At 37.2% G+C, this 16,454-nt stretch overlaps 1 protein-coding gene across 5 annotated transcripts in view; it reads right to left on the bottom strand.

Annotated features, from left to right (window-relative positions):
- The window catches only part of LOC133296423 (phosphoglycerate mutase-like protein 1), a 23,932-nt gene extending 7,478 nt beyond the window's left edge, over positions 1-16,454 (bottom strand). For 2 of the 5 annotated variants that reach the window (XR_009749499.1, XM_061495406.1), the window contains exons 1-10: positions 16,380-16,454; positions 7,997-8,058; positions 7,511-7,594; positions 6,999-7,078; positions 6,031-6,193; positions 5,181-5,255; positions 4,952-5,040; positions 4,274-4,393; positions 3,555-3,599; positions 3,347-3,485 (exon numbers count right to left, since the gene is read on the bottom strand). Coding sequence is in view for 4 of the 5 variants with exons in the window: in XM_061495406.1 (XP_061351390.1) it covers positions 3,371-3,485; positions 3,555-3,599; positions 4,274-4,393; positions 4,952-5,040; positions 5,181-5,255; positions 6,031-6,193; positions 6,999-7,078; positions 7,511-7,594; positions 7,997-8,056 (831 nt within the window). In the remaining variant the exon portion in view is untranslated. Of the gene's footprint in view, positions 1-3,244; positions 3,486-3,554; positions 3,600-4,273; positions 4,394-4,951; positions 5,041-5,180; positions 5,256-6,030; positions 6,194-6,998; positions 7,079-7,510; positions 7,595-7,996; positions 8,059-16,218; positions 16,289-16,379 lie in introns of those variants that run through there. The other 3 variants (XM_061495405.1, XM_061495404.1, XM_061495407.1) reach the window with 3 other exon arrangements.

The raw sequence follows: 16,454 nt of genomic DNA, 5'->3' as shown, positions 1-16,454 counted from the left end.
CAATCGAACGGCTTGTATGTGATAGTCCATGACAAGACCTCAGCCCAAGGAAATACAGTTCAAGGAATAAGTGACCACAAGTGTAATAGTCACACTCATGTAACAGATGCCACACTGTTATGGCACAGACGTTTAGGCCATGTGTCTGATGCAATTATGAATAAAATGTTTTCTCAGTACTCTTTTATTAGTCCATTACATCAACTACATCCTTGTGACACTTGCCATTTAGCTAAACAAAAACACCTTCCTTTTCCCATCAGCCAGAGCAAAAGCACGAAACCTTTTGATCTAATCCATGCAGACATTTGGGGTCCTTTTGGTTTGCAAACCATACATGGTCACAGATTCTTTTTGACTATTGTTGACGATTTTTCACGCTTCACTTGGATAATCCTGATGAAAACTAAGGCAGATACTCGAGCAAATATTCACCATTTATTTGCTTATGTAGAGAATCAATTTAACACAACTATTAAAGTGTTTCGCAGTGATAATGGAACTGAGTTTCTTATGAAAGATTTCTTCTTGCAAAAAGGTGTAATACATCAGACTAGTTGTGTGGAGACGCCCCAACAAAATGCTAAGGTTGAAAGAAAACATGGTCACTTGCTCAATGTGGCACGAGCATTGTGCTTTCAAGCCTCTTTACCATTGAATCTGTGGTGTTATGCTGTGACACACTCTGTCCATCTCATTAACCGCATTTGTTCACCCATCACACAAAACAAATCTCCTTTTGAATTGCTTCATGGACAACCACCCAACCTCACCCACCTTCGTGTGTTTGGTAGCTTATGCTATGTCTCCACCCTTAAAAGCAATCGTACTAAATTCTCCCCAAAGGCTAGAAAGTCTGTTTTCATTGGTTACAGAGATGGCATCAAAGGTTTCTTGCTTTATGATCTCCATTCTCATGCCATTTTTACCTCTCGTCATGTCATATTCTATGAACATGAATTCCCTTTTTCCACTTCACACAATCCTGATACCCCCAACTCCTATATCTTACCTTCTGACCTCAATACTTTCCCCAACTTTGACTTTCCCATTTTGACCAATCCTCCTCTATCTGTTATATCCTCAGATGAAGCACCTATTTCAGGTCCAGCTCAACCTGTTGTACCTTTTGTTGAGCCTGCTGCATCTTCTTCTGAACAGCATCTTCGACGATCCTCTCGTACACGTATCATACCCACCTACCTAATGGACTATCACCACAGTCTTTCAGTTACTCAGCATGATCCATCGGTACCAGGTTTGCCTAACCCCAGTTCTACTTGTCATCCTTTATCTTCTGTTATTTCTTATGACACATGTTCACCAATTTACAAAAACTTTTGTCTTAGTTCCTGCACACACTTTGAACCTACTTGTTATTCACAAGCTGTTAAGCATGATCATTGGGTTAAAGCTATGCAGGTTGAATTGTCTGCTATTTCTAGGAATGACACTTGGTCGTTGGTTGATTTACCTGTTGGAAAACATCCCATTGGATGCAAATGGGTTTACAAGATTAAGTATCTTGCTGATGGTTCGGTGGAACGTTACAAAGCGCGTTTGGTTGCCAAAGGATTCACCCAAATGGAAGGGGTAGATTACTTTGACACTTTCTCACCGGTGGCCAAGCTCACTTCTGTCTGCACCCTGTTAGCCGTTGCTGCAATTAAAGGATGGCATCTTGAACAATTGGATGTCAACAATGCATTTTTGCATGGTGATCTCCATGAGGAAGTTTACATGTGTCTCCCTCAAGGCCTTGTTGTTCCTGCTGGTTCTTCTAATCTTGTTTGCAAACTCAGAAAGTCTCTCTACGGTTTGAAACAAGCTAGCAGGCAATGGTATGCCAAACTTTCCTCATCCCTTCTCTCCCTTGGTTACAAGCAAGGTACTGCTGATCACTCAATGTTTACATTCACTTCTACTGACTCTTTCACGGTTTTACTGGTTTACGTTGATGATATCATCCTTTCTGGGAATTCACTTACTGAAATCAACCGTGTAAAGTCTCATCTCGATAATCAATTCAAGATCAAGGATCTTGGCAGCTTGCGATACTTTTTAGGACTTGAGGTTGCTCGCTCTAAAGCTGGCATAATTCTTAACCAACGCAAATATGTTCTTGAACTGATTTCTGATGCTGGCTTATTGGGTTCTAAGTCATCCAAGTCTCCTATGGATCCCTCTATCAGACTTAGTCGTTCTCAGGGTACTCCCTTACCTGATGCAGCTCCTTATCGTCATCTTGTTGGTCGTTTATTATATTTGACCACAACACGACCAGACATTTCTTTTGCCGTTCAACAGATTTCCCAGTTTGTCTCCAATCCCACCGATCATCATTTGAATGCTGCTCATCGCATCCTGCGTTATCTCAAACTCACCCCCGGTGCTGGTTTGTTTTTCTCTTCTGCAAATGACCTTCATGTGCGTGCCTTTGCTGACGCAGACTGGGCGTGTTGCCCTGACACACGCAGATCCATCACAGGGTTCTGTGTGTTCCTCGGTTCCTCTATGATTGCATGGCGCTCCAAAAAGCAGTCCACCGTGTCACGCTCATCCTCGGAGGCAGAGTATCGAGCTCTTGCAGCCTTATCTTGTGAGTTGCAATGGTTGCAGTTCCTCTTTCATGACCTTCACCTTCCATGGCTTCGACCAGCTTCGGTGTTCTGTGACAATCGATCTGCAATTTACTTGGCCCACAATGCAACGTTTCATGAGCGCTCCAAGCACATTGAATTGGATTGTCATGTCACTCGTGAAAAAGTTCTCTCCGGTTTAATTCACTTGTTGCCAGTCTCCTCTTCCGCTCAACTTGCTGATGTCTTTACTAAGGCATTGCCAGTCTCCTCTTTTCATCACATGATTGCCAAGCTGGGCATTGTTAACATCCTACGCCCATCTTGTGGGGGGGGGGGGGGGGTAACACAATATAATGATCATCAGCCCAAGTCCACCGATCATCAGCCAAAGCCCAACGACTTAAAGTCCAGTCCAAGGCCCATATCACACTCAGTAGCATTGGTTTGTTCACATGGACTCTCATCAATATATGCACGTGCAACTAATCATGAGAGAATACAGAATGGGAATTCTGTTATTATGCAGTTAGTCGATTAGTTATGATTGATAAGTTGTTAGGATTTAGTTAGATTTGATTATTCATTGGAGCGTGTATTTCAGCTCATATATATATTGTTAAATATCTGAGAACAATTAGTTTTTCATTTTAATCAATTCATCTCAATATTCAGATATGAGAGCTTCTCTTTTCTGTTACACCTAGCTGTGTTTAGCATCGGGAAAACCTATAAATGCAATTAGGAAATTTTATCATGTAACATACTGTCAGTTATTACGCAGGGAACTATTACTTAGAGTGCCCATTCCCAGGAAGTTTCTCGTCAGCAACATCGCTAGGAAGGTCAAGGCCGTGTGGAATTTTGCCAGGATAGTTGGTAGAGGACTCATCTGATCCAATCATACTGCAAAAATAAAGCTCAAAAGTGAAATTTATGCAGAAGCTTAAGTTGTTCAGTAAATAAAACGATCACCTTCTATCAACGACAACCACTGAACGTAGCCCACAATTAGCAAAGCTGTTAAAAAAGAAACGCAAAATTTTAGAGATGACATACAAATTTTTGTACAAAACTACTTTTCACCTCCAATTTTAAGGGAACAACAAATTATCCATAAATTTTAAAAAATTTACATTATGTTGTTCTACAATCCCTCAAGTGCAATTCCCTCCTTTTTTATTTTTTTTTCTTACGTAAATTTTTCAAACGGGCAGTGAAAATTAAATAAATCCTAATTAAAAAGATAGATATGTTAAGATTGGTCAATATATCAAAAGTAGTCAGATGAGCATACTTGACCTGAATTATAATAGAACAATATATCATGAAGACATGCTCTTTTTCCTTTTTATATTAAATTTAATTTAGATGTACTGATAATGTAAAAAAGTTTTAAAGTGCTAACCAATGATGAGTTGTTGGATTATTTAATGAGTTTGACATTTCAAGTACTGTCAAATTCATTAAATGATATCACATTATATCATTGGATAATAATGTAAAACTTTCTAACAGTGAAACTGAATCAAAATTAAACTCCTCTATATTTCTTATTTTTTCTTAGAGGATTCAAAGGTCCTTCAACACTCATTACATAATTTTTTTTTTAAAGAAAACAAAAAGCGCCTTTATTATTATTATTCTTTTTGTTCATAAAAAAGTTAAGGCAATCCTCCCAGAGGAATACTTACGGTGTGCAGATTTCACTCTTCACAGTTGGATGGCAACCATTTCCAAAAGCACTTAGGGTATGAAGCAGAAAACCGCCGTGGCTAACAACAGCTATCTCCTTTTCTTTACGCGTCCACAACCTGGAACAATTAAGGAAATGTGAAAAGAAAATATCAGATCTTTGGCTATAGGCTTGTAGCCATATGTTCCACAAGAGATATCATTTTCCTAATCATTTTTACACAAAATGGTAGGTGAGAACCATCCTGTAAATTTTAACATGATAAACATGAACATCAACATTAGCTTTGTCCCAAACTTTTGATTAGAATGTGTTCGTATCCATTAATAGGCTTTAGGTTCATAAGTTCTATTGCGGCAAATGCTTGTCAAAATGCCTTCTTAAAATTTGAAGCCACCAATACATAATACAACACAGCACACTGGAAAAATAAAAATCAAATTGTGCAACCACATGCATCGTCTGAATGTCTTGACATTATCATAGTAAGTGCAAAGTGGTAAAAAAAGGCAACCTTATCCAACCAATTTAAAAAAAAATTCAGGTTAGTAATATGAACCTTTCAATTCAGAACGCTCAAACCTCTTTGGCTCTCCCTACTTTTCAATGATAAGATTATTCTTGTCAACTATTCGTAGTCATTGACATGAAACATAAATTATTTAATCACACTCACCATTCCAAAAATTTCAGCCCCCTGGCAGCAACTTCTTCATTCTTCTCTCTAATGTCAGGTTTCCACAAAATGTCTTCATCACTTTCTATCTAAACACAATTTATACCAAGCATGAATCCCATCTAACCAAATTTCGATTATCTTTTAGCAACAAATGCATCAGTCAGAACAAACTTAGTCGCAGCAGCTGTTAGTGCATATTATGAGCTAATCAAAATAGATCACGTACCAGTGAAAAATTAATTGCTGGAAACATCTTTTTGTACTCGGTTATGCTTCTTCTCTTATCACAAGGAAGCACCCCCTGGATTACAAAAAGAAAAAGAAAAAGGAAGCAAGCCTTACAGAAAAACTTAATGAAATGAAATGTCAAAGGACATTAAAAACAGCAGGAGAGGATGTAAAAGATACTACACGCACAATTTTGAAACTCCTTTCAGCTCATTATAACCTAATCTAATCTAGTCACTAGCTATAAGTTTGTAGGCCACGTAAAAGCTGAAAACCAGTAACCTCCACCAATTGTTCAATAAAATAAAAAGGGAATATTTGAAAAATCTATACAGTCAGAACATAAAGCAATATGAAGGAGCCAACAGCCCACCACACACCTCATGTCCTCATCCTGCAGTGAATCAACGAACTTCAGACTATTTAACAAGACTCCGGAAACTCGGTTAAAGATATAACAAAATGAAGTGAATTGGATTAAGGAACAAAAATAAAATGGGCTAAAGTTGGGACAGGCAAGTATGACCTTACAGCAGCTCCTCAAGAAGCTGATGTAATGATTTTATTGAATTCAACAAGCAAACAAACAGCAAATGAGCGACAAGACCTGACATCAGTTTCCTAAATAAGCTGAAAAGCAGGTTTCAAGATGGCAAGGTAGATGGCCATGTTATTTAAGTAATTCATCTGGTATATTTCCTAATAACTGATGCTATGCCCTGTTGAAGCTTTTAAGAGGGGAAAAAAGAAGAAGTCAGAGATAGGAACTAAGAGAATGAAAGAAAGCAAAGGAATGATTGATACAATTAGTTAATTGAATCATCTAAAAAATCATCATCATTATATACCACATGCTCTCGGCAAAGCTCTACTGCTATAAATGGTGGGGAATTCAGACTAGAAATTGCACGGCGACCACTATCTCCCACATTGTCATTCATCAGAGGAGGTACATTAATCCCATCAGAGTATGCTTCACCACCAAAGACTCCAACTGCTGTTTGCATGGTCCTGCAATGCAATAATTAGATATTTTAACTTATAATAACGCTCCTCCCCCCAAGCTAAATAAAGACTCTTGTTTGTTCACTAATATACAAAACATTTATTCTGTGCAAATAGCGGTACAACTCCACAAAACTATGTCTAAAAAATTCCTACTGTATACTAAAAGGATTAACTCCAAATCAAGATCAATACTTATTATAAGTAAAAACCCCACCTATTGAAAATAAAACTATATGGGTAGGGTGATCTGTTCACAAATGTATCATTTCCAGTTTTTCTTGCTTTTCAGAATTTGAAAAGAAATTATAAACCATTCATTAAGAAGCATAGTGCACTCGTATTTGAAAGACAATAAATAATAGATGTTAGACATATAAAAAATATATCTACATAATAGACTAGCAAGCACAATATATAATTCAAAAAGTAACGTCAGATATTCAGAGAATATTTGTGTTCTGTTGGATTTTGGTCAAGAGTCATAAAATATGCTGCATCATCCTTGAACAATCAGTAAAACATTTCAGTTTTAAAAAATCACATCCAATTTCTGTTGTTTTATGTATGTTCATTCAAGTCCAATTGTTACCTTTTAAGTTACCAGATGTATATACCCTCACGTCATAACATGTCTTGTTTCAACTCACACCACCTATAAGTATCTCTATCAGCCTATCTGGTATATTTCAATAAAACTTTTAGACATTGGTCAGATAAGCAATTTTAATGGGAAACAGTAAAAGAAGAAACAAATCTTGAAAAAGTGAGGCTAGTAAAAGTCTCAGGACTTAATCACATGAAGTTATACCTTAACAAGGGGGAAGCAATAACTAGTTCAATTCTTTTGGAAAGACCGCTTAACTTAACACGTTCTCTCAGATTATCAACCTGTCATAGAGACACAAATATTCCCGCATGATGTTTAAATAACAAAAAATTAACCAGGAAAAAAGAGGGAAAGAACTAGCTAGAGATAGATCTATGCTAGAAGAGATAATCACTGTTGACACATATTTCTCTGATGAGAGAAACAAATTATGAAAATACGGAGGCATAACACCACTACCAATCTCTACAAAAATCCTTGGCAAAACGGTTGGTGTTGTCACCATGCGACCCGGAGGTCTCAAGTTTGAATCATGTAATCAGCTAAGACATCCTATTATAGACCCACCTAATGAGTATAACTCTTCCCTGGACCTGCGCATTGTGGGTGCTTTATAGCACCATGTTTCCATTTCCTAAGTGTAAACACCTCAAGAATTCTGCAAAACACAAAGTCTATCCTGAATGACAGCAATCAATTTGACTGGCAATTACCTGCTTCCAGCCAAAAGGGGTTAGGTTTGCATCAAAAAGATCATCAGACAAGTATGCGTTGTGGAATCCTTGGGCATGTCTAACCTGTATACAAGCTTGGATAAGACCTTAATACTGTTGAAAGTAAGCAAATGATCTTCTCAAGAACCAAAGCACAACATACTCCAATACACAAGCTACGAATCCCTATAGTTATATGATGATTCATTTCACCCTTAAAATATAATGGAATTTTGTCCCACATCATCTAAATTTCATGCACTTCCTAATCTTCTTGAACATCAGGGTTTACATTAAAATTTCATTTTATAATATCAGTCAGAATGAGATAAGTAAGTAACATCAGTCAATATAACAAGTTACGAATCATAGGTGAGTAAAAGCTTTAGGATTCCATTTCACAAGTAGGGAAAAGAAATTGAAGCCCCGTTACATGGGAAAACAAAAAGAATAAGAATCTGCTTCAAGGATGAAGTTGCCACAAACCAGGTGAAGAGTTTTACAACGGTGCAATGGATAAAGACTTTGACCTGCAGTAGTATCCATATCTGCAGTGACATGGAAGAAAAGCCATCAAGAAAGTGTGAGTGATGAAGTTATGACTAAACCAGTAGTGAATAAAAGCAAAACTGCACGCCCATATCTTTTCTCCTTGAACAAGACAAGAATGGCTCTATAACCACACACAAGTTTGCTTATAAGTATTTGTAACTAAAGATGTAAAGTACCAAACATTTGCAAGCATAAAAAGATCACATAAAGTCACACAAGAAGATTCTATATTCTCAACACACAGAACAGCAACAATGAGGAATACTGCAGATCGAAGATTACGCGCCAATACTCATGGAACATACAACAATAACGCCCAAAGATGACTACAGGATTTGATTTATTATTAACATTAATGAAATAAAAGAACAAGCAGAAAAAGAAGAAGACAGGTGGAATTCAAGAAAATTTGAATGCTCTGTTGGATATATGCTCTTTTGGTCACTAAAGTCCTATTGGGCTTCAGTGAAACTTGAGCCGATGAGGCTTAGGGTTGAGTTATGTCTAAGACCTAAGCGTATATATTCATGGTTTTCTCCTCTTGTGCCTCCAAGGTGAATAGATCATCAGAAACAAACCCCAAGAGGCAGACGTTCATCATCTGAACGGTTGCCCACACAACCATCTCATCCTCCTCGAGAGATAGTCTGGAAGATCTGCCACAGTCTAGCTTCAAGGAGGTTGTTCGTGCTGCGGCGCTAAGGTGAGCTGTTCGTGAAGAGGAATCCTACAAGGGAAGATTCTACACGACACCTGCGCACCGAGAGGTAATTGTGAAACAAGGATGATTCGGTAAGCATACCAATGTACTAGGTCCTAAACCGCTTCCGCATAAATCTAAGATTTCCTTCAATTGGTATCAGAGCCTTGGCTGTACATTGGTATGTGAATCTAGTTTCACTATTCATGTAATTAGTTTTGCTTCTTGAAATGTGGCACCTAGGGTTCTAGGATTATGGTATGAATCTAGCATGTGTATTTTATAATTCATTTTCATAAAAGTTTAAATTTTAATCGGTAAAAATGCTTTAATCCATGGTTAGGATCTCTCGTGTATTTCTCGATTTGTAACAAGGAGGCTAATCCCATATGATTAGGTTTCCTCCTTGCTGTTTTTGTTTATTTTTGGAATTTCCGTGTATTTTTCCAATATTTTGTAAAAGTTCAAGATCGAGAAACCGCGAGTAAGATGCGCAGTCAGTACTGTCGGAGATTTTTCGAGGTCTTCCCGATCTCGGAATGAGGCGATCTATATATGGTTGGAAAGAGGACGGAAAGACGAACGCAACGGTGGGTGGCTTAACGCCATCTGAGTTTACACGCGCCTCCACGCACCTCCACAAGATTCTGAGAGTGGCCGCCACTCTCCGGCAAAGAATGGGAGAGTGAGAGAGCGTCCGGCCACCTTTTTGGGTGGTTCCGGCGGCGGTGCACTCGTCTCTACATGGCGGTCCTTCCCCTGGAGTTTCAGCCTGATTTGACTTCGGGTGACGGCGCGGCAGACCTGACGGCTAGGGTTCCTCTTTCGCGTCCTAGGGTTTCTCGCCAAAGGATTGGGTCTTTGGGCTTTTGGGCCCATGAAACCCTAAAGGGGCTTGAGACAGATACTATGGGCTAGGCGAAAGTTGAATTCCAAAGTTGTATTATTTTATTTTATTTTATTTTATTTTCTTTAAAATAGGAAGGCCATGGATTAAAGTAATTATGATTTATTATTTAATGCTTTTATTGATTGGTATAAATTATATGATAGATAACATGCTTTATTGCGATAACATGCCATATAGAATAGGTGGTGCCATATTGTTGCATAACTTGTATGATTGCATGAGCATAATAGCTATTATGTCTTCAGCGACTAGTATGATAGTTATTATAGGATTATTTTGATTTTAAATCATCCTAAGAAATTAATTAATAATTATTATGATTTTTATTAAAAATCTAGATTAATAATTGAATTAATTAATTTTGGATTATTAACATCAAGACAAATAATCGTTATGGAAATTATTTTGATTTCAAATTATCCTCATAAATGATAATTATTATGATTGTTGCAATCTAGATTAATAATTAAGTCAGCTATTTGGATGATTTAAATCTAGAAAAATAATTAGAGAAAATTTCTTGAGAGAATTCTTTTATTTTGCGAGTAATTTGTGGGTTTTTCTGAAATGGTCATGGAATAACACACGCTGCATACAACATTCATGTATCATGATTGTTTGGAGCACACGCTGACGTAAAGTGACCGGATTTCAGGACCTTAATACTTTCAAAATTATGTTAAGCTTAGTGCACGTTTATCGGCGCTCTTACTTATATAGTTTTTGAAATCAAACAAAGGATACTCTCAATTAAATAATTCTTGGAAATTAGAAAATGTTGCTTATGTTGAATGGAAGGAGATTTAAATTAAGAGATTAATTTAACCTTCAAGCGCATTATAGGACCATTAATAAAATAATCATGTGAAGTCCCATCGAATAAGCATGATTGGATTTTATTAGATTGGACTTAAATATCTATGGGAGGAGATTTAAATTAAGAAATTAATTTAACCTCCAGGCGCATTGTGGGCCTATCAATAAAATAATCATGTGAGGCCCCAACGGATAAGCATGATTGGATTTTATTGGGCCTTAATAATTTCAAAATTTTAATAAAGTATTGTACGTCCCATCGTCGATAATACTAAGTTATTAAAGATAATTTTGAAATTAAACAATGAATTCGACTGGGCTTATGAAAATTCTCAAACAAAAATGTTGAATGGGTGAAGGTTTTAAAAATTAATTAATTTTAAAACCTGCGGGCTCCATTTGTGGGTTTATTAGTGAAATGGTTATCGCTGAAGCCCCATCGGATAAGGATAATCAGATTTCACTAGATTAAATCTTAATAATTTCAAAATTTTAGTAAAGTATTGTACGGCCCATCGTCGGCAATGCTTAGACACTAAGGATAATTTTGAAATTAAACAATGGTTAATTACATTCAACTTTGGTAAAATTGTTAACCCTCCCATCGAGGCTCTGGCAATGGCACTGAAGGCCCAAATAACAATTTTGGTTTTTACAAGTGACTTGCCCATCGTAAGCCTTGTAAAGATAAACTGAAGGATTGTTAACAATAAACAAGAGTAGTTATGAGAATCTACTTGCATTTCGTTTGTTTATTGCATTCGTCTGTAATTGTGTGCTTTATATGTTTTTCAGAAAATATCTTAGAAATGATTTTGAGTCGAAAACCTCTAGATGGTACCAACTATGAATAAGTGAAAAGCAAATCTTTGATATTGTTCTAAAACATGGAAGCTAAAATTTGTCCTGACAATGTGAGGGCCATAGCAACCTGCAGAGAAAGCGTTTAAGGAAACTAAGATGCATTTCTCAGATTGAGAAAGGGCAGATATGGTAGTTCGTTGCTATATTATTGTCAGTCTTTCCAAATACTTGCAGAAGCAAGTGTACATGATTAAGAGTGGAGTAAAAATGCTTCAGACTCTTAATGACATGTTTGCTGCGTCTAGCAGCTCTGCTAGACAGAATGCAGTCGGTGCAGGTTTTGCTAAGAGTCTTGTTAAATCCAAAGGGAAACCCAAGGGTGGTAACAAGAACAAAATGACTTGGTTATCAGTTGTCAAACCAGTTGCTATGAAGAAGCCGCAAGGCAAGTTCTTCAAGTACAGACTAAAGGGACACTGAAAGAAAAATTGCCCAGAGGTGATGAAAAGAACCAGACATGGGCATATCAAGGCCTGATCAGTGAATGAATTATTGATTCAGGAATCACTGATTATGTTTGTTACTCTTTGTAGTAGTTCAAACATGGCATACCTGTCAGCAATGGACATAGATATTTTAAGCTTGAAAATGGGAACTTGTGTCTGCATTTGCAGTAAGACAAGTTATTTATAAGACTATGGTTTTGGGTGACTGTTTATTTGTTCTAGATTTCAAGAGGAATTCAATTTTTGTTAGTTGTTTTGGTTAAAACATGGGTTGACAATGCAATTGATTCCTCAGTTACATTTCGAAGTTCATCTTCGTCTTGTTTGTTCTGGTACATTGTTTAAATAGTCTTTATTACCTATGTCCTATAACCTTTTTAAATTTGTTATGTTGAATGGAAAGGATGATGAACAAGGATTTTCACCAAAGAAATAAAAGTTTCAAATGAAACATAACTTTGGCCTTTGTGATTGAGTCACATTATCTCAAGTAGAAAATATGTTTTAGTTAAAAGAGATACTGAAAGTTCAAGAATCTTTTAACTAACAGCTACATGTTAGTCCTATTTGGAAGGTAAAGTGGCCAAGCAATCCTACAAGGGCCAAAAAGGTTTGCGCAACTATTCAACTGGAACTGGTACATACTAATGTATGTGGACCACTTAGCGTTCAGACCATAAGAGGTGATGAGTACTTCATTATATGAATGTTTACTCTGGATTGGGACAGATGAACCAAGTGCGCCATAAGTCTAAAGCTTCTGGAAATTTCCAAGAGGTTTAAGTCTGAGGCAGAAAAACATGTAGGTGTTCAAATCAAAAACACTTTGGTCTGACTAAAGTGTTGGCTACCTGTCTGGTAAGTTCAGGTCTTACCTGATTTAAGAGGGGATAGTTTTCGTAACTGTCAACTCTAAGAACGCATTAGTTGAATGAAGTTGCAGTATGCAAAAATCAAACATTTCTAGACTTGGTGAAGATCATGTTCAGTTATTCATCTTTGTCAATGTTGTTCAAGGGAGATGCCTAAGAGAAGGAAATGTACCTTCTTAACTTGGTTCCGTCAAAGTTTGTTGTAAAGACACCTAAAGAATTATGGAAAGGGTGCAAGCCCAGATCAAACCATATTCGAATTTAGGGTGCTACGACACACGTCCTACAACAGCAGTCAAATGAGATGGAATCTTGTATGGAAGTGTGCATATCTTTTGGCTACCCTAAGAGAACTAGGGATGATTTCTTATTTAGTCTTAAGGACAAGATAATCTAAGTGAGCACTCACATGATTTTCTTAAAGGAGGACTAGATAAGAAATTATAAGCTCTTAAGTTAGGTTATTCTTGATGAGATTTATCTCAGATCAAGAATTTCCAGAATCTCTAGAAGCTTCATCCATTGTTCCCTTGATTGTTCAAGAGGGGATAGATATCTCTAAGTGAACAAACAAGAGAACCATGATTGGAAATTCAACATGATAATATATAAGTGAAACTAGTAGAAATATTAGTATCACATGTAAAGGAACAATATCAAGGATAATCGGATCCTCAAGAAATTGAAGATCCATCATTTGACCCACTATTTGTTTTACCTATAAATACACAAGGTCTAGTGCAGTACATTCGTAGTAGGAGAGAACCTTGTTAACTCTCAAGTTGTCTCTTGTTGAGTGATATTGATCCTACTAGTTACGATAATACACTAGAAGATGTTGTTGATCAAGTGTTGCTCACGCTATGAACAATGAGATGAAATACTTGTATTTCAACTCCGTTCGGTCCTAGTAAATACACCAAGAGGGGTAAAACCCACAAGGTGCATGTGGACATAAAAGGCAAAGAGAGGATGGACAGAAAGGTGAAAACCTTCAAAGCTAGCTTGGAGGCATTTTTTGCCAGACGCCATGCTTGAGTCTATCCAGATTCTCTTAGTTGCTATAAGTCTCAATTATGAGATTTCATTTTGGGAGTTGGATGTCAGGATATCTACATACAACAACCAAAAGGGTTTATAGCAAATGAGTAGGAACACACGGTATGCAAGTTGTGAAAGTCTATTTCATAGACTTAAGCAAGCATCCAGGTCTTGAAACATCAGTTTTGATCAGGTTATCAAAATTTTGATTTTGAGAGAACCTTGATGAATGATGTGTATTTGTATGTAAAGGATACAACGGAAGACAGTAGCTTTTCTGGTACTTTATGTAGATGATATGCTCCTTATTAGAAACAATGTGGAGGTAATATCAAGCATAAAGAGTTGGCTAAGTTAGTGTTTTGGTATGGAAGTACTGGGGAAGCCAATTATATTCTTGGTATAAAACTCTTATGAGACCGGAAGAATAAGTTGTTGGCATCACCTCAGGCTACTTACATGACAAAACCCAAAATTCAACATGAGAATTCTAAGAGAAGAATTATAATTCTCAGATGTGAAATTCATCTTCCTAAGGAGTGACTAAAGACTTCTAAGAAGGAAGAATGCATAAGCAAGATATCTTATGCTTTGGCAAAGGTAGACTCACGCATATCATGTTGGGCGTTAAACCAGACATCTGTCACGCAGTGGGAGTAGTGAGATAGTACCATTTTGAACCTAGAGGAATACTAGATTATTGTTAAGCATGTACTCAAGTATCTTTGGAGAACGAGAGATTATATGCTGGTTGGGAGTCTTGAAAAGCTGAGTTTTCAAAAATTCAGTTATTTCAAGTGGATATTGACTCAAGAAAATCAACCTCGAGCTATGAGTTTTTCACTAAACTCAGATAGCATTAGAGGTGGATCTTGCAGACCCAGTTACTAAGAGTTTGCCTGAACTTGTGTTCGAGAGGCATGTTACTTCTTTGGGTCTTAGGAGGATCCCAGACTTGCATTAAGCAAGTGGGAGTTATTGGTTTCATTGTGCTCTTGGAGTAAGACGATGAAACAAAAAAATAATTTTCTGAATTTCATAAATAAGGTTTTATTTATTTATTTTGCGCACTATTTACAAACATAAAGGTCCGGATCAAATTGTGGAGTATATGATCATATGGATACGTTCATGGAGGACATGATCATAGGATCTCACAATTGATGAATGGAGTCACAGCCATTAAATAAAGTTGGGCACTTCATTCAGGCTGCAATATTTTATGAAGTGATTTTGTCCGAATCATTGTAAAATATTGGTGTGAATTAACATTCACATTGAAAGGATCAAGGAGAGATTTGATTAAGGTTGTTTTTCTGTCATAAGGTATCAAATCTCCAGTTAACTATAGTTATGTGATTGCTCTTAATCCTGAGTTTATTATAAATAGGTAATCAAATAGTTTTCATTCTTTGATTTACCAACGGGTGAGGTCCGATCTTTTGATGGCCAATAACTCGGTGTTTTGGGAGTGAGATTATTTGATTATCAGTATTTATGAGATAAACAACAAGGAATTTATAGGAAATGTCCCCTTGATATATTTCGGTACTTGGATATTAAAGACACTGGCCAGTGCATGTAATCCATTAGAGAAATTATCAAAGTCAAGGGAATAAATAATTGATTGGGTTACAGAAAACTAATCAATGAATTATAGACATTCTATAAAGGGGCAATGCATATTAATGTTATAAAGGTCATTAATCTTGGAGTTTACGTTCGGGTTTTTAGTGGAGTAGCACCGAATTAGATAATCTTGTAAAGATTATCAGGAGCCTTGATCAATGACAAATGGTAGGTCCCCAGGCTAGCTCGAGACAAGGGATGAGGTATATTATCAGATGATGATAGCTTATGGGCTACATGGTCTTGGGTTTACGAACTCAAGTTTGTATCTTAAAGAGCAAGTGGGAGATTGTTGGATATATGCTCTTTTGGTCACTAAAGTCCTATTGGGCTTCAGTGAAACTTGAGCCCATGAGGCTTAGGGTTGAGTTATGTCTAAGACCTAAGCGTATATATTCATGGTTTTCTCCTCTTGTGCCTCCAAGTGAATAGATCATCAGAAACAAACCCCAAGAGGCAGACGTTCATCATCTGAACGGTTGCCCACACAACCATGTCATCCTCCTCGAGAGATAGTCTGGAAGATCTGCCACAGTCCAGCTTCAAGGAGGTTGTTCGTGCTGCGGCGCTAAGGTGAGCTGTTCGTGAAGAGGAATCCTACAAGGGAAGATTCTACACGACACCTGCGCACCGAGAGGTAATTGTGAAACAAAGATGATTCGGTAAGCATACCAATGTACTAGGTCCTAAACCGCTTCCGCATAAATCTAAGATTTCCTTCATGCTCGTCAATCGTTAGTAAAGAAAGTAGAAACTGAGACGACGATTCTACTACATTTCAAAAAGGGCTAGATCCACAGCAGTGGCGCCATTAATTCCTACATAATCGGAAACGAACAATTTCTCACAAATGAATACTAATTATCGTGTCACCATACCTATTAGATCACGGAATCGTCGTAAAAGTAATCGAAAGCTAATCCTCAGAACTTTGGAGGTGATTAATTTCTAGCAAAGCTCATCGAAAACGTGAATGAGAATTCACATGGCGGAAGAAAAAAATGAGAGAGAGAGAGAGAGAGAGTAGGAGGAGGAGTACCTAACGAAGAAGAGAAGCAAAGAAAATGAGGAAAACGTTGGGATGCGCGGCGAGGCTCTGAAAACGTTGATAGCC

This window comes from Gastrolobium bilobum, unplaced genomic scaffold (assembly GCF_033153095.1).
Source record: "Gastrolobium bilobum isolate Gb01-03AN ecotype WA unplaced genomic scaffold, APGP_CSIRO_Gbil_v1 utg9238, whole genome shotgun sequence".
NCBI classification, from domain to species: Eukaryota; Viridiplantae; Streptophyta; class Magnoliopsida; order Fabales; family Fabaceae; genus Gastrolobium; species Gastrolobium bilobum.
This window is presented reverse-complemented; position numbering and strand designations above follow the sequence as displayed.